Source organism: Eumetopias jubatus, unplaced genomic scaffold (genome assembly GCF_037043125.1).
Source record: "Eumetopias jubatus isolate StellerSeaLion01/CBP00866 unplaced genomic scaffold, mEumJub1_p1.0 scaffold_23, whole genome shotgun sequence".
Lineage (NCBI taxonomy): Eukaryota > Metazoa > Chordata > Mammalia > Carnivora > Otariidae > Eumetopias > Eumetopias jubatus.
In genome coordinates this window covers 2,972,688-2,991,098 of record NW_028274829.1, presented here as the reverse complement: position 1 = coordinate 2,991,098, position 18,411 = coordinate 2,972,688, and the positions used below count along the sequence as shown (strand labels likewise).

Genomic DNA, 18,411 nt, shown 5'->3' with positions numbered 1-18,411 from the left:
AGACAGCAGGCTGCGTCATTGCCTCCGTGGTCCGGGCCCACAGGGCAAACCCACAATGAGGGGGTTCATAATGATAGATGTCTCAGAGAAGGCGGCTTGATGACTTGGTGTCTCACTGTGCTTGCTCTTGGCAGGAAGCTGCCATCGAACCCCAGCAGCAAGTGGGGGACCCTGGCGAGCACAGAGAACTTTCCTCTGCGGTCTGGGCCGAGGAGGGACATCCCCGTCCGAGGTAGGTGAATTTTGGATTGGGGGTTGCTAAGAAGACATCTCGGGGGTGGCCTTCTTGATGGAGGGTGAATGCTCGGTGAACGTGATGGGGCATCTGTTTTTTGCCAAACCAGAGTGGCTGTTAGTGGACGCGGCGAGCCGCGTGCCCGGGTGCAGACGGCGCCGTGCGCATTGAGCTGAGCCCGCAGGCCTGCACCACGGGCAGGAGCACCCTCTCCAGGGCAGCAACGCCTTCGAATGCCATCGTGGCGTGTTTCCGTTCTTGAAATGGCTGCTGTGTTTTCTGCACAGTAGGTTCTTCCTGTTGAGAAAATGGGAAATCCAGTGTCTTGTGCTTGAATGAAATGCTTTATCCAGAATGCTCGATTGAAGGGACCGAGTACACAGCTGGGTTGCTGGGGCGTGGTCTCCGCATCGTTCTTGCCTGGAAGGATTGTCAGTCCGGAAGGAATGGAGCCAGCCTTTCTAAATTGGGCTTATTTTGAGCGTGAGAATAGAAATCAATTCTGTGGGCTCCTCAAGAGGATCAGAGCGTGTGAGAGAATTGTGGACGGCCCGGTGTATTACCGTGCTGTATGCCATCATTCTAGAATGGGGCCGGTGTAGCTGTTTAGCTGTAGTGAGGATGGGATTTAGGTTAAGTAGGTAGGTGGGTAGACAGACAGTGTCATCTCGCCCCTGATACGCATGAGGAGGGAGGGAGAGAAAAGCATAGATTACTGTAGGACCTGTGGTATCGCCTTATTTTAAAAGGGCTAATAGAAGCATGGAAGTGAATGTACGCAGTTGGGTAAGTGAATGCAGATTTTTCCGTCGCTTTGAGAGTGGTGATCGGTGTGATATTTAGATTTCAACACTTAACCTCATAAGGTTCTGTTGCAGAAATAACCAATTTAAATGTTTGCCTTCTGTAACGGGGTCTTACTTCATTGGGCTAAAAACTTGCGGGCTGTCAGCCTTATGCAACAGCATCCAATCTTTACGTGGTTCTAAGGGGGCAAGAGTGGCGTTTTGTGTAGGAGGTCCCTGCCATTCACGGTTTGCACGGCTGAAACCAAGAATCCCTGGCTAAGAAGGAAGGGCCGATGAATAATACACCTACAAGAATGCAGCCTTTTCTGAGAAACACAATTAGAGCTTTACTCCGAGAGTCTCTGAGTGAGTCCCGGCCCGGCACCAGCTGAAATCTTCTCTCGCAGCCCGCTCCCGGGCTCCGCTGCCGTCATGACGGTGCTCAGAGCTCGCTGAGTTCCTGCCCTAGGCACGGCACTTCCACTGCAGAGGACTTAGCCCTTCTGCTGTGAGCGGAGTCCTAATGAATAGCTATAATGTACACTGTGTGTGTGTGTGTGTGTGTGTGTGTGTGTGTGTGTGTGTGTGTTGTAAATGGCACTGTCAATAGCGAGAGGGTCAAGAAGAACAGCAGGAGGGACCACAGGCTTCCTTTATCGTAGCACACTGCACCACCACTCTGAAGAAATTAGTTCCAGAGCCTTCTGCTTTTGAGCTGCAGAGCCGGCAATTTTCAGAACTGTGTGCGCATTCAAAAAGCGGCAAGACTCCACGAAATTCCAGAACAGGAACATGGAAAAGCCATTTTCAGCTTTTTTTGAAGAATGTTTATTTTCTGAAGTATCGGTAAGAAGTAGTGTATTTAAAACATTAAATCTGGGAATAAAAGAAATGAAAATTCAGGTCAAGGACTCTCTTTTTGCTCACCAAAACCAAAATCCTCTAATGCAACGATTTAAAGACGCCTAATGTTTTGCATAAACTTAAAACAATATAAACATGTGTATAAAAAATATGAGGGGCGCCTGGATGGCTCATTTGTTAAGCATCTGCCTTCGGCTCAGGTCGTGATCCCAGGGTCCTGGGATCGAGCCCCAAATCAGGCTCCCTGCTCAGCGGGAGGCCTGCTTCTCCCTCTCCCACGCCCCCTGCTTGTGTTGCCTCTCTCGCTGTCTCTCTCTCTGTCAAATAAATAAATAAAATCTTAAAAATTTAAAAAAATATGAATTACAGGGGTACCTAGTCAGCTCGGTCAGTAGAGCGTGTGACTCTTGATCTTGGGGTTTTGAGTTCGAGCCCCACGTTAGGCACAGAGATTACTTAAAAATAAAATCTTAAAAAAAAAAAAAAGGAATTACGGATCTGGTAACTGGTGTGGGGTAGTGAATGTTTTTCATTGTACTCTGTTGAGACAACATAATAGCATCAAGGTAAGAGTTACTTGTTCATTCAAATCACATTGAGAACATTTTTGTGAGGTTCAAGATTCTGTCCTACATAACGATATGTAGGACAAAGGTTCTGCTCCCAAAGGACCTCACAGTGTAGGTGGGAAGGAGAGACACCAGTACTTACCATAGAAGTGATGACACATAAGTAGAATTTTTGTAAGAAATAATGTGGTGCTTCAGAATCTTGGAGGAAAGAGGGTGAGGTGACTTCTGGCTGAGTCACAGGGGAGACAGGTGGTGTTTGAGCTGAAAGAAACCCAAAGCCAGGAGAGCAGATTTCATTGCATTTGCTTACTTCTAGCTTTTCCTGTGGCGAGCAGCCCCCTTTACCCAGCCCGACTGGCTTCACCCCCTAGCTTCTCCTGTTCTCAGAGGTTTTGCACCAGCTCTCCGAGCTCAGTATTGTGACCGACAGGAGTCTGCTTCCTGCGAATTCTCTCCCCCACTCACTGGGGTACCTCATAAGCTGGACGTAGCAGCTTGCTCGGGCTGTCCTAACCAAATGCCACAGACTGGGTGACATCGACAATAGAAATTTATCTTCCCAGTCTTGTGGAGGCCAGAAGCCCAAGACCAAGGGGTCAGCAGGTTTGGTTTCTCCCAGGCCTTCTCTTCACGTCTTGCACATTAGCCACCTCCTCCCCGTGTCACCACGTGGTGTTCCCTTTGTGTGTCTCTGCCCAGTCTCTTGTAAGAACACCTCTGAGATTGGATCAGGATTCGCCCTGATGACTTCATTTCACCTTACTTACCTCTTTAAAAACCCTATCTCCAAATAGTCACATTCTGAGGTCCTGGGGGTTCGGACTTCAACTTACAAGTTTTGGGGTATACAATGACTCCATAACCCTGGGAGAAATGTCCTTTCTGCCTTATACCTTGTAGCCAAGGCTGTCAGCTGCCTCAGTGCTCTCAGGAAGTATATATCCCGTCGTTGAGCTGATGGAGCCACACCTGGTGTGGGAGCATTTAAAATAAAGGGGAGAGGGAGGCTGCCATCCTTGAGTGTGGCTGGTGAGGAGAGGAATTCGGCAAAACCTCTCCGAAGGGTGTTTTGGGGTTCAGTTACATGAAGCCCTGCTGTTGCAGGCACCTTGTGATTCAGTGATGCCACTTTTTAAGAGTTGACCTTCCGTGCATATGCCCCTGTGGAGGCATTCTCCGCAGAGGCGGTGTGAGGAGGTGGGTGACTCTGACGCTCACCTGGGAGATGTGTCTGTGGGCCCTTCCCTGCTTCTCATGGACCCACGCCCATGCTGCCTGCTGGTCTCCCGGCCTGGATGGCTGCTAGTGCCTCTGAACAGAATGGAGATGGAAATCCTGTCTTTGCCACTCCAGCACCCCCCTTGCAGGGGCTCCGATCCGACTCACAGTTCCCCTGGTCACCTTGCTGCACAAGCCAAAGCCCACCTCCCCAGTGCAGCACATTGCTCTCTGAGGGGCTCTGCTCTGACCCTCTGGCATCAAGTTCTCGCCGCCTTTGTGTACCTCCTTGCTGGTCTCGGAATATAAATTAAATTATAACCGGCCCCGTTCCCAAACCATGCAATGGCTTCTGATTGCACTTGGAATAAAGTGCAAGCCCCTGACCATGACCTGCAAGGCCCTGTATGGCCTTCTTTTTTGTGGGGCATCCTTTGTCACTCTCCTTTCCCATCCAGGCTCGGGACTTATTGCTACCTTTCTACCCCTTGAACAAGCCAAGTTCGTTTCTCCCTCAGGGCCTTGATGCTTGTTAAAAGGCTGTTCTTGGGGCGCCTGAGTGGCTCAGTCGTTAAGCGTCTGCCTTCGGCTCAGGTCATGATCCCAGGGTCCTGGGATCGAGCCCTGCATCGGGCTCCCTGCTCTGCGGGAAGCCTGCTTCTCCCTCTCCCGCTCTCACAAGCTCCTGCTTGTGTTCCCTCTCTCGCTGTCTCTCTCTCTCTCTCTCTGTCAAATAAATAAACAAAATCTTTTAAAAAATAAATAAATAAAAGGCTGTTCTTGGAACAACACAAGCCTACCTCAGGACATCTACCTGGCAAATGGCAATTGGGCGTTCATGCTCAGCTTGGGGAAGGCACCCTGTGTAAGCACAGTGACTGAAAGATGGATGGACCAGTTGTCGGGTGGATGAATGGATAGAGGGGTGGGTGGTGGGTAGATAAATAGATGGGTAGGTAGATGGATAAACAGGGTGGACTGGTAGATGAATGGATGGGTACCTGCTAACAGCCCTTGCTTCAGTCCTTGGTTATGATGAATAAGGATCCAGTGGTACTTTCTGTGTGCTGAAATTTTATTTTAAGATTTCAGTTTACAGAAAAGCCAGTGAAATGGGCTTGTCTTTCTATCCTGGCATAACTTTGAGAATCAAGACATAAACATCTCAAAATAGATTTGGTAGTGGACTTGTTTTCCAGTATCGTATCTTAAAGCTTGCGAGAAAGCGAAGTTGTGCTGTGGTCGGTTATTGCTCTCAAATTTGGGAGTTCAGTGAGTACTGTGTTCGGGGAGGCTCTGGAGACCAAGGGAGAAACGAGATCTGGGGGTGGAGCACGGTGGCCGTGGGCGCTGGCAGGTTCCATCCTCGTAGCTGCCTTGCAGCCATTTCCGCCCTCGCCTTTAGGAGCTGCCGCCAGTGGGCTGGCACTGACCTGCAGGCTTGTGTCTTGTTGGGACAGATGAGCGAGGAGGACGAAAGTGAGAACGTCCTCTGCTAATCCCAGCAACAGCTGTAAAACTGAATCCGTATGAAATCGAGTTCTTTAGGGGAAATGTGCTTCAGTATAAAATTCATAAACAAGCTAAACCCACCTGGGGGTCACCTTCCTGTACGTTTTCCCTGAGAGGTGACTTGGCGTACAGAGGTGAATACAGAGACTTGATTTTTCCGTTACTAGACAAGCTTCTTACAAATAGATGTCAAAGTAAGAGAGATTACCCAGCCAAACTCTACTCCTCATTTGTGGCTTTCGGGAAGACATTTGCTTTTCCTGGGCCTCAGCTAAGTAAGGGGCAGCTGAAGCTTTCCACTCTGAACTGCTCCGCTGGGAAATTACGAAGCCCGCGCTGGGGTAACAAGGCTACACTCCAGCTTGGCCGTTTTCCAGGGCGGAGCCAGCGTCGGGCAGAGCCAGCAAGGGGCGTATAGCTTCCTCTCTGGGCGGTGGTCTTTGTGCTTGCAGACTTGCCTGGATCCTCCCTCCTGGAAAGGAGAAAACGGCGCCGCAGGAAAATCCCTGACGGGGGTGGGGGTGGGGGTGGGGGTGGGGGTGGGGGTGGGGGCGGGGGGTAACTCCAGTTCCTCCCCGCAGGTAGAGCCACGTGGCTTTGGGAAACGCGGAGTCGGGACTGGAGCGCGACCACACATTTGCTTCCATGCTGGTCTGGCCTGGTGACTTCACGTTATTTGGAAGGAAGCGTGGCGAGGCCAGCGTGCGCGGGTGACAGGGTTTGGGGCTGGGTCGGAGAGAGGGAGAGCCGGAGCCAGGACTGGAGGAAGAGGCGTGCCGAAGGCGGGCAGGCGGCACTGCCTGCGCCCAGTTCCGAGCGGAGGCCGGCGGGGAGGGAAGGAGACGCAGACGGACCCGCAGACTCGAGTTCCGGGTTCCGGGCCGGGGAACGAAGCCTTCCGCGAGCCGCGGTCGGAAGGCCCCCTCTGCCTTCCAGCGGCCGGAACTGCGGCGCTCGCGTAACTTCCGGTGCGCCCCCGGGGAGACCGTGCGGCCGCATCGGGAGCTGCGCCTGCGCCCCTGCTGGGCACCGGAGCCAGCCGGCCACGGCCGCCGCTTCCCAGATGGAGAGGCCTCCGCAGCGGTCCTGACGCAGTCACCCTCTGCTCTTTCATCCTTTTGTCTCTCCTGCCCACTGGACCGCTCTCTTCAGAGCTCAGACCCTTGTCGGCTGGCCTTGGTTGAATTTGCATAAAGGTGCTCATCAGCGTTTTTGCCTTTCTCCAGAAATCCATTTAAACACACCGGACACTCATCTCCTCTCAGTCTTTCCAGCTGTGGTTCTCCCTTATAGGCTGTGCTTGCGGGCTGACATGGCCTGGGAAGCACCCATTCAGACGGCCATACAGTTAAATGCTCCTTGTATTAATGCTGTTCATATTGTCAAAGGCATCAGCGAAGGCCCCTCTGCCTCCTTTGGAGATCGTCTCTGTTGCCGCTTAACTTTTGTAGGCTCTTCTGGTTGATTGTCTAGTTAAGGTGCTTTGCATCTTGACTCCAGAACCAAGCTGTGAAGTCTCAGGTCTCCAGTTCTTGTTCTTCTACTGAGACCGAATGTGGCGCTCTACTGAATCTATGTTAAGCTGGCTTTCCTAACATTAGTGGATGAAGCCAAACGTCTTAATCAAACCTGAGTGATTAACCCATGTTAGAAATACACGCACATCTCGGGGTCCCTGAGTGGAAGGGCCGGTTAAGCTTCCGACTCTTGATTTCAGCTCAGGGCGTGATCTCAGGGTCGTGAGAGCCAGCTCCGCCTGGGCTCAAGCTCAGTGTGGAGTCTGCTTGAGATTCTCTCTCCCTCTGCCGCTCCTGCTTATGCTCTTTCTCTCTCTCTCTCTCAAATAAATAAATAAATAAATAAATAAATAAATCAATCAATCTTGGAAAGACTAGAAAAGAAATATATGTACATCTCATCCATGAACTGTGAACATTGGCTTTGAGTTCCCTTCCTTGGAGAAGGTACAGCTTGTGAGAGGGCATGAAAGTGTTCTTGTAGGATGGTAACATGACTAAGCATCGTGCAAAAGTGGACTTTCTAGAATACTGGTAGACTGAAAACTTGCTTCACAGAGAAGAGCAAGGTTTGGGCAAGCAAGGTCATCAGGGAAGATGCAGTAGGTGACTGAGTCCATGCATTCCTTTTACAGCTGCCTACCCCCAAGGCCACCTTCAGTATCATTCGTTTTTAGAAACTTTGGAAAGGAGGCACCAAATGCTGGCAGCTACTTTGTTTGGGGCCAGGGGAAGGCAGCTTAATTGCAGCAAGTTTTTCCTTTGTTGGCCTTTGTTTTTCTACCAGAACTCTGAAATTATTGTGTGTGCCGAAGACCACCCGGGAATGTCAGGCCCACCGATGTTGAGCTCCCTCACAAGATGACTGTGAGGACTGGACAGCCATCTGGTTCTCTCTTCCACCTCCTTCCCCCTCAGACCCACAGGCTTGTAGATATCTCTACATAGGGCCACAGTGGCTGGTCTTTGTCTCTGAGGTCACTCTAAATTACTTCCCTTTTTTTGTGTGTGTAAGATTCCCATAACCTAAAATTTACTGTTTGAATGTGTATCGTTTAGTGACATTTAGTACATTCACGTTACGCAGCCGTCACCACTGTCTACTTCCAGAACAGTTTGTCACCCCAAAAGAAAACCACCTACCCGTTGAGCAGTCACTCTTGACCTGGGTTTACTTTCTTTAACTTGAAGGGTAACTTGAAGTGATCCACTCCCTGCAGTAAGAGTATGTCTTACTCAAACATAATTGCCGTCAGTTGGGATGTGAGATGGATACTTGGCTGTCAGAACTCATTTCCCACAGACTCAGTATGTTAAGTGGTTGTCAGATTCTTGTAGCTAGTCTCAAATCAGTTTAACTCATAAATTTGCTGACGGTCCACACATTTGAATTAAAAAAAGAAAATCGGTCTGCAAGCCACCTATTTCTCTTAAGCAATCTAAAGTACATCCAAATATTTCTAAGTATGTGTTAAACCTGCACATCCGCCAAGAATTCATAGAAGACAACACAGAGCCAAGAGCATGCTTTTATGTCTGTGCCCCCACCCCCATGCCTAGCAGCCCTCTTTCCTCCCACTCCCAATGCAGAAATCATCACCACCTCCACCAGATTTCAGAGGAAGGGGAGATGAAGGAGGAAGACAAGCATGGATAGTGACAGTGTGGTAGCCTGAAAAGTATATCTAGTTCAGGTTTTCTCAAACAGCGTTTGGAGCATATTCTTGGGAATATGCATGTTCTCCTTTTGAGTATAATTTTCTGTCTTTGTTTCCATATTAACCCTTAAGTTCATAAAAGGATATTCTGCCTGATGTGCACAACCACACCTGATATGTGTGGAAGTGTCTCATTGCCAGTGCTAATAACAGAACTGTCTCTAGCTGGGAGGAAAGAGTCTGTCCACATTCTCATGCAAACCAAGCTCTGTCTCTAGACGAGGGAAAAGACAGCCAGGTGCCAGGCCCTCAGAGCTCTGTGACTGTCTGTCAAAATAAAAGTGATGGGTGAAATGAGTCCTTCTGTGACATCCGGGAAACTGTAGGAGCTGAGATCTGGGAGCACAGGAGAAAGAGCTCATTCCCAGCAAAGCCCCGTCACTTTGTCGCATTAAACATCTGCTTTATGGTTTTGCTCTCATGTAAATTTGTTTTGTATTTCCTAGCCTAAGAGCTATGAATTATAAGGAAAATAAAATGTTTTATATTTAGACATATTTCACAATTCAGTAAAAAAGCCATAGACTACATGATTCCATATGTAGGCAGAATCTATAGAGACAGAAAGTAGATTCATTTGCCAGGAATTAAGTGTTGGGGGGCATGGGAATGACTTGCTAGAGTAGATACGGAGTTTCTTTTGCGGGTGATGAAAATATTCTGGAATTAGATAGTCCTGACGGTTGCATAACTCTGTGAATATACTAAAAAATACTGAATTGTATACTTTCATGGGGTAAATTATATGGCGTGTAGACCTTACCAGTTTTTAAAACTCTGTCAACACTGGAATGCCACAGGAAAAAAAAGTCAATTTAAAATGAGTCTGTGCATTACTCAAGTCTGAGCAATGTGGCAGCAGCTCTGAGGTCGACAAAGTTTGTAAGGGGTCAGACAGTGAATATTCTTGGCTTCGGGGGACAGACTGTTCATGTTGTGATGACTCAACTCTTGTAGCATGGAGGCAGCCATGAACAGTACTAATGGGAGTATGTGTAGCTCTGCTCCAGGAAAACTTGACAGGAACGGTTTGCCAGCCCTCGGGTTTGGTCAAGGGATGGCTGTGCGTGAGTGTACTTTCAGGGATGGGAATGTGGGACCTGGCTGGCAGTCTGTCTAGACATTTCAGAGAGACTGTTCTTTTGCAAGAATGAGATCCATTTCTCTTGTCGTCTTTATTTTACTTGTCTTTTGTGAACTTCAGGAGTTTACAGTGTCCACCCAAATAGGGGTGGCCATGGCTCCTTCACAGCGTAGAAGTAGAGGTGAGGGCAGGATGCTCTAACCATGGGCTCCTTTGTGATGTTCTGCCTTGCAGTGATGGCGAGGGGTAGGGAGGGCAGCCCCAGACCCTAAAGACTGGCATGCCACATTAGGTGAAGTGACCCAGGGGGGGCTTAAGGCTTCACCAGGACTGCCCGAGAGGCTAGGGGGAAGAGTTCTTCTGGAATATAAGTCCTAGGGTGCTTGTCTTGTTCTGTTCCCTTTTTATTTGTGGAATTCTTCAAGCGCACAAATGTTCCGTGTCAAAGACAGGGATACGTATGCATTTTATCACAAGTATTTATAATGTAAAAATCTCACAAGCATTAACATAGCACAAGCTATGAAAAGACGTGAGTGTCCTAGACACCCTGGTAATTATGCCTCGCTGTAGTAAACGTGGATGTATGAAAACCCAAATTATAAATCTTAGTGTTATAAAAGTGCTTTCTCTTTGGACATAATTCATTGAGGGCATTCTTTAAAAAGGCCTCAAGCACAACGAGCATCAAGATCTTGTCTTCCAGTACCCTTCTATAATCAAAGCAACCAGTGCTCCTGGCAGGGAATGGCTGGGTTTAGGCCGGGGCAGGGAATACACAGAACGAGCCTGGAACATCTTGTAGTGCCAAAAAGTAAGGAAGGACTATACCAAACAAGCCCAGTAACAATAAGGATATGTCAGAGGGACACAGGAGCCAACTTAAAAGAGCTTCCTATGACCAGAGTTGGAACAATTGAAACAACGAAATAAAGGAGTGTTAGATTGTAACCCAGTATATAAAGTAGATATTCCTGAGTCCATACTGATATATACGTAAGTGATCGAATAAATAAGTGGAGAGAGAAAAGACAGAAAAATTCCAGATAATCTGTGTAGATCCTCTGCCTTCAAGCAGGTGGAGCAGAACCCCTGGCTCCTTAAATACGGGCTGTGTATGGGTAACCTCCTTCCAAAGAGGGCAGGATGGCAAGGCGGAGGGAGAGAAGGAACTTCTGATGGAGAAACTGACATATGCTAACCCCTGCCAGGTGACGCATGGAGATTAGTTGTGTTGACAGCATGACCCTTGAGATCCTATGAGAATGGCACTTTTTACCTTTGTGATCTTCCGCAAAATCCATAGCCCTAATCGTGACAAAAACATCAGACAAATCCCAGTTGAGAGACATTCCACAAAATGCCTGAACAGTACTCCTCAGAATTGTCAAGGGCATCAAGAACAAGGAAATTCTGGGAAGCTGTTACTTAGGGGAAGCCAAGAAGACGTGACAACCAAAGGTAATGTACCCTGGACAGAACAGAAAAAGGACATTAAGTAAAAAAGGAATCTGAATCAAGTGTGGGCTTCAGTTAATACTAATGTCCCCGGATTGGCTCGTTAATTATAACAAATGTTACCATACTAAGGTAAGATGTTAACTGTCGGGGAGACCAGGCATTGGAGATACCAGAACTCTCTTATTGTCGTATTTTTTCTGTAAATCTAAAAGCATTCTAAAATGAAGTTATTATTTAAAATTGTAATTTTTTTTAAGATTTTATTTTTAAATAATCTCTACACCCAACGTGGGACTTGAACTCAGAACCTCAAGATCAAGAGTCGCATGCTGTACTGACTGAGCCAGCCAGGCGCCCCTAAAATCATGTTCCTTTTTTTTTTTTTAAGATTTTTTTTTTTTTTTTAATTTTATTTATTTGTCAGAGAGAGGGAGAGAGCACAAGCAGGGGGAGCTGCAGGCAGAGGGAGAGGGAGAAGTCCAATGCGGAACTCAATCCCAGGACTCTGGGATCATGACCTGAGCCGAAGGCAGACGCTTAGCTGACTGAGCCACCCAGGTGTCCCTAAAATCATATTCTTATAATGCATTTTGAGTTACTCAGTTTGTAAATATTAGGAACATACCTTTTGAGGAGTGAGTATGGCGAAATATCTAATCAGCTACCAGATTCTTACTAGATAGGTGTTATGTGGATGGCCATGCACCCTGCAGTGAGTGTTAAGGTCATGGAGATGGCCTGGGGTCTAGATGGTACCCTCTCTTAGGAACAGGATCGTGTCCTTGGTAAAATAATAGGTGGAGATGAGAAGTCGTAGGAAGAACGTAAGCTTTGGGGTTGAAGACACAGGTTCAAATTCTCATGCTCCTTTTCAGTGTGATTGCTTCAGGTCACCTAAGTTAATAACCTCCTGTCCCTGGATGATGAGATGTCCATAGCAACCTTCCTTGCAAACTTATTTCAACGCTGACTGGATATAACATTCATGCATCGGCACAGTGCTTAAGATCAAGCAGGTGTGGAAAAAAGGGAAAAGTCACTCTTACAAATAGAGCAGTAATCTGGGACATACTTCAGAGTAGCATGTGTTACTTGCTTAAATGAGCAAGACTCAGAAATTGTGAATTCGGAAGAGGCTGACAGAAGCAGGTTGAAAAGAGAAAACTGATTCTAAAGGGTGGTAAGCACAAGACCGGGGAGGGCTTGGGGCTCTTGGTATGGGAAGGGGCTGTTAGGAGGGAGGGTGCTTTCTCTATGGGAGTGGCACTGAGGTCCTGGGCTGCTTTAGGAAGGGAGGTGGAGGGCGGGGACTTTAAATACGGATCATTGTGAAATGACGGGCTGGTAAGTCACAGTCAGCCTGTGACTTCTTTGTCTTCCTCACTGAATGCTTTGCACACAGTAAAACTTCCGGAAATACTGTTAGTTGTTTGCTGGATTATGTTCCTGTTGAGTGTGTAATAAACCCAAGAGTACAAATAGAATACAGAAAGATATAAACTAGGCTATTCAGTGGGATTTTTTTCTTTCGTTGTTCCATCTGATTTTGTAATGGTTGAGTTGAACTGTGTATCACACATACTATGTGGTTAGCATAGTAAATAGCTAAAGCTGAGTAAAATATGTTCAGTGGGCTTTCCTGTGTTTCCCCCTTTTAAATTATAAGGAGGAAGACACCCAAGCCTTTTGGGGTTTTAAAAAGGGCCAGTCTTTGGGGGTCTAAGCATCGAAGCCTTGGGAATGTTCCCCCTGAGGTCAGGAGGAGTTGTTGGAGTCCCGGAGGTTAGAGTTGACGGAGCCTGCGTGAACTTGTCCTTCCCGAGGCAGCAGGCACAGACAGGCCAGCTGTGGTGAGCATGGCTTTGAGACTCCTCCGTGCTGGAGGCAGCTAGAGCCGGGGGCTGCGGCAGAGCGCGGCTGCTGGTCCCTGGAGGAAGCGTACCGCTGTGTTCACGGCCCACCACGCAGACGGCCGCGAGCAGGGAGCAGACGCAGGGAGCAGGGAGCAGACGCAGGGACAGGGAGCCGGTAAGAGCCTCCCGCATTTCTTCTGAGGGCAGCTCACCCCGGATGGGACTGTTTGCTAGCCTTTGTACTTACCAGTGTTTCTTTTGTTCTCCTGTCTTTAATAGCAGGTTGTCGGCTCAGAGTGCAGTGGCTAAGATCTGGGGAGATCCGCAAACATCTCCCTTGTTTATTGTTCTGCCTGAAAATGAAAAATAATGCAAACTGGGGAGCAGATCCCAGCTCGAGCTCTGCATGCATGCACGTATGTCTGCAGGCACGCTACGCGTGTGCTGCATGTGTGCTGATAGATATGTGCAAATTTTGCAGCTTTGGTCTCTGCAGTTTGCTAAAAGTGCATTGAAACTAGAAGGCAGTGCCTTTCGGTACCGTGTTCCGGGCTGCAAGCCATCGTGCTGGTGTGACCAGCAGCCTTGGCATGTGGGAGCCTTGCCCTGCGTGAGATCCACAGACCTCTGCCTTCCCTGTGGAAGGCCAGCATTGCACGAAGACCCGAGTTGCTTGTCTGGCCTTTTCTTTTTTCCTTGCCAGTAAGAAATTAGCATTTTCATGACTGAGACCCTGAATGCGAATATTGAAAGGAAATGGTGAGTCAGCCACTTGGAAGTGGGGGGGTGGAGGGGAAGCAGCAATATCAGGTGTGCATGTTGAGTCATGAAAAGATGTTCTGTGGGTAAATTCACACATAGCCTGCTTGCTAATTGCAGTGAAAACATCACAATGGGAGAAAATGGAATCAGTGTGGTTCTCAGTATTTTCCAGTTCTTAAATTTTGCCCTCGGGTGTGGTTGTGACCGTTTAGAGGCATTTCTTTACAGGTCTTACCATACATGTGCTATGGATCTTTTTTTATCTTTTGAATTGTAAAAGAAACATTTGTGGCCGTATTTCTAAATGATTTAAATGCCTTGACTTTACTGGCGGAGGCTTTTGTGTGTGGAGGGAGGATGCCATCTTCAGAGAAATTTCTGCATATGTATGTGTGTATGTGAACACATGCACACACCTGCCTCTGCTGTTTGGGTCTGCATTTACTGACTCACATGGGTAGGAGTTATTTTAAAATGCATGTTTGAGCGGTCGTGCTGTTGAGAAGGAAAAAGGAAAGGGAGTTTGAAGAAAGATTTTCAGAAATCTACCTGGCAGCATTTATAACTAAATAATTAAAGAGCCTTACACATCGAAGACTTACAGAAGGAATGAATGAAACATATCACATAAAATATCTGAAAATTTGGTACAGATTGGCTGGCTGGCATATTTCCCTTGTGAAGCAGAATCTTTGAGGGGGTATTGTATAAATACTCTTTATGATTGTGTTGCAGACAAGTATTCCACAGATGGTAGAAAGAGGTACACTTTCTCTACACTTGCTTTTTGTCATGCATGGTGGCAAAAACATTGTCTGGCTCACACGAACACATACACCCCTCAAAGAAAAAATTTGCAGGGTATTCTCAGAAATGCATGAACAGAATACACACAGAAACAACTTTTTTAGAAGAGTACTAGAAATAACCATATACGTTGGTATTAACCATACGGGTTGTATTAGGCATCAGTTGCCCAGCTGGCGTGACGTGACCCTGGTAAGTGTATACTTGCTGCTCCTTGTTTTGCATGGACTGGCTGTTTCTCCAAAGTCTACCTTTGCTTTTTAGAGGTATATTGGGAAGCTAATATGTCATGTGGCCTTTAGCATGCATTTGTTTTACTTTTAATGCCTTTAATTCTTTGCCTCTTCTGTGCATTAAAATTTAAGAAGAGCAAGGTGGGGAAGTAGCAGAAACAAAGCTGCTGTTTTTTGTCCGCTGCATCAACCTGTCTTTCCCTGGTTAGCAGACACTTGTGCTTTCTAGCTGGCTTTTCCTAGATAATCAGGTCCTTCCTGGGAGGCTTATACACATAGCTGGATGTCTGAAGAGGTCCTAGAATTACTTAGTTTTTTGCCTTAAAAAAAAAAAAAAAAGAAACATTTGCAGAATCCCTTCTGTTAATTCTTAAAGTTCACAAAGCATTCTCTCTCTCTCTCTCTCTGTCTCACACACACACACACACACACACACACACACACACACATATTTTGGGCCTAACCACACTGTATACCGTGTTCGTTCTACAGTAAACTGGGCCTTAAGTGACTGGATTCACACATCTGGTTCATAGAGAGCCCTTGCATGCAGTATGGCTGGTTGTTAACCTGGTGGGTTCCTGCTGATTCATACCTCCCACCTCTGATGTTGAAAAGGTCCTACAGGGAAGTATGGGCTGAGTGGAGATCGGGGCACACGTTGCCAAACCTAGTCTCTTACTAACTTTTGCGGCCCATATCCAGTGTGCTGATGGTGTAAGTGAGAAGGAATCGCCATGTGGCCTCCCGGGGGGGTGTGTAGTATAGAGATCCCCTGACCAGATGGAGAGACTGGGGACGTGTGTCCCAAGCCCATGTGGGTGTAATTTGCAGGTCACCCAACCTTTCTTTTTTTTTTTTTTAATTTTATTTATTTATTCATGAGAGAGACGAGGGGAGGGCAGAGGTAGAAGCAGGCTCCCAAGGAGCAGGGAGGCCGATGCGGGTCTCGATCCCAGGACCCTGGGATCATGACCTGAGCCGAAGGCAGACGCTTAACCATCTGAGCCACCCAGGCACCCCTCACCCAACCTTTCTGACCCTCGATTCCTTTGTCCATAAAAGAAGGAGTTTAGAGTCACTGATTTCTAAGGTCTCTTTAAGCCGTAACAGCTTTTCCTTCTCTGGGAGAAAAGCCAGGGACTTGAAGTCTCCTTAAGATCACCCTTCCGGGCCCATAGGTCGCATTGCCTGAGTCCTGTACCGCCAACATTCGTGTGGAAGAAGACATAGAAATATGGAGGAGACACACACGTGTGTAATACCTTTGAGATCCACTTACAGATAGGGGAGCTCCTGTCAGCAGTGTGCGGTGCGAGCCGGCAGGCTCTGCTGACGCCGTGGCAGCTCCCTGCACAGCTAAACCCGCCTCGGCGCTGGGTGCGAATGCCCCGTAGAGTCAGCGGCTAACAAACGAAGCGCCCTGGGGTGTCACCTGCGTCACGTGTGTTACAAAGTCTAGCCAGTGGGCCCTTAAACCTACTCCGAGGCCATGAAAGGTTAGAGTAACGAGAACCTCTAGGAAGGTGTTTTAACGTTATACACATGCATGCATGTGTATGTACGTGTGTATGTATGCCCAACACATACGCACTCACATATGAGACGTTTTATAAAGGAATACAGTCTATAAGGTCAACTTTCATGTACAATAAATATATCTAAAGCCTGTTGAGTAAATCATGCATTTCCAAATATGGTTCGGCCAAGTAACAGTAATTAGACAGTCTCACGTGTGGAATTTTCAGAATTTGGGGTCACATGCAGTTGTGGTAGGAGGAAGACAACCGAAGCAAACGATTTTCTCTTAAATTATGGGGGGAATATACTATTCTAACTATATTTTCATCTCTTACCAAATTAATTACCCCACATTCAAAATGGCTCCTTATTTTATAAGCTTGACGTATGTTTCTGAGAGTCAGGATTTTTACTGATTTGAGGATACAGCTTCCTTAATTGTGTATACAGTTTTTTTTTTCTTTTAAAGATTTCATTCATCTATTTGAGAGAGAGAGAGAGAGCACAGGCAGGGGAACAGCAGAGGGAGAGGGAGAAGCAGGCTTCCCCGCTCAGCAGAGAGCGTGACTCAGGGCTCAATCCCAGGACCCTAGGGTCACGACCTGAGCCAAAGGCAGCCGCTTAATCAACTGAGCCACCCAGGCGACCCTACAGTTTTTTTTAAAAGGACGTGTTATTTTAAAATCTGCTTTACTAACTAAAACGTTCTTAGTAAAGATAGAGCGAAGTTCTGTGTATGATTCATGGCATTCTAAGATATGAGTGGCCAATAGAGGTCCTGTGGACTTTTCGGGTTGTCTCCAGTCTTTCACAGTTATAAGTAATACTGCAGCAAACATCTTGTAGTGAAATATTCATGTTCTGGCAGGCTGATTTCCTTAGGATTAAATTCTAGATCTGGAATCACAAGGCAGGCTTTTGGGAAATATGCCCAAGATGCCTTCCATGACATATGTACTGTTTATGCCCGACCACCCAACAGCCTAGGACAATCCTGCCTTTCCCAAAACTTTATCCATATTGAACATTTAAAAAAAATTCTGTGACTCTATAGGCAAAAAAGTTCGTCCATCCCTCTTTCCCTCCTTCCTTCCTTCCTTCCTTCCTTCCTCCCTCCCTCCCTCCCTCCCTCCCTTCCTATTCCTGTAGGCTCCACGCCCCTGAGATCGAGACCTGAACTGAGATCAAGAATCAGACGCTTAACCGTTGACTGAGCCACCCAGGCACGCCCCATTTTCTCAGGAACTAGCAAAGTCGAACTTTGCGTCTTGCCTAGCCATTTGTATTTTTTTCTTTTGTTCGTTACTGTTCACATCTTGTGTTCATTTTCCTGTTGGGGGTGGGGCCTTTCTTGATTATTGTTATTTAGGTGGCAAATAGATCGCTGAAGTGCGCTGTGTGCTTTTCAAACATTAATGGTTGGTTACAGTTTTTTCCTTTTTAGTTACTAGTGTTTGCATTGTCATTGCCCCTGCCTGGTGGCTGTGTGCAATCCATTCCCATTCTGCTGGCTCCTGGCTCCTGGGAATTGTGTGGTGGCCTTTGCGTTACTGCGTAGAAAGCATAACTATGTGGGGCTCTGTGGGTATGAATTTCCTCTGAGCTGTAGACCACCACCTGCAATATTCTCCAGCGTCTTTACTGCCCGGGCAGAGAAGAACCCAGGTGTTTTAGAATACCGTCTAATGTGGTGTTGTGGAGAGAAAGCAGGAGTCAGAGATGAACATCTCCACCCTAGCACACGTTAGGGGGCAAGTGACTTAGGCTGCAGTGCCCTGGGAATGCTGAGTTGTGTCTGTCGTGCTTGCTTTCTGCAAATGGAGGTTAGTAATAGGGTTGTCTCTGCTGAAGAATCAAGATGTCCTTGGCTTCCCAGTACCCTGGGCCCTCCTGCCACCATTACTGCTCTGGCTGACAGAAACCTGAAGATCCATCGGAGGCACAACCGTCACACCTCCGTATATTCTAGTGTCCGCTCATTTGAGCATTTGTGCATGCTTGTGTCTTTCACCCTTCTGTTTTCTTTCACTGGGTTGTGTTTATGTTCATGTTAACGTTCCTGTTGTGTGGTTTCCTTTGATACGTCACCCCGAAACGTTTGATCACTCAGGGTATAAGTATGTCAAAATAAAATAAATAGAAGCCATATAACCATAGATATAAACACATTCAAAAGAGTAAAGGGCTACTCAATCGCCAGTTACTATTTTTTATTACGGCCCCCGCTTTGTTGAAAAATTGAGTTACTTCAGATGGCCTTTAATGG

General features: G+C 47.2%; 1 protein-coding gene across 1 annotated transcript in view; it reads left to right on the top strand.

Moving 5' to 3' along the window:
- Nucleotides 1-18,411, top strand: part of LOC148162098 (protein Shroom2-like) — a 77,994-nt gene that overhangs the window by 29,627 nt on the left and 29,956 nt on the right. The window contains exon 5 of the mRNA XM_088020366.1: nucleotides 135-232. Within this exon, the coding sequence (XP_087876492.1) occupies nucleotides 135-232 (98 nt within the window). The remainder of the gene's footprint in view (nucleotides 1-134; nucleotides 233-18,411) is intronic.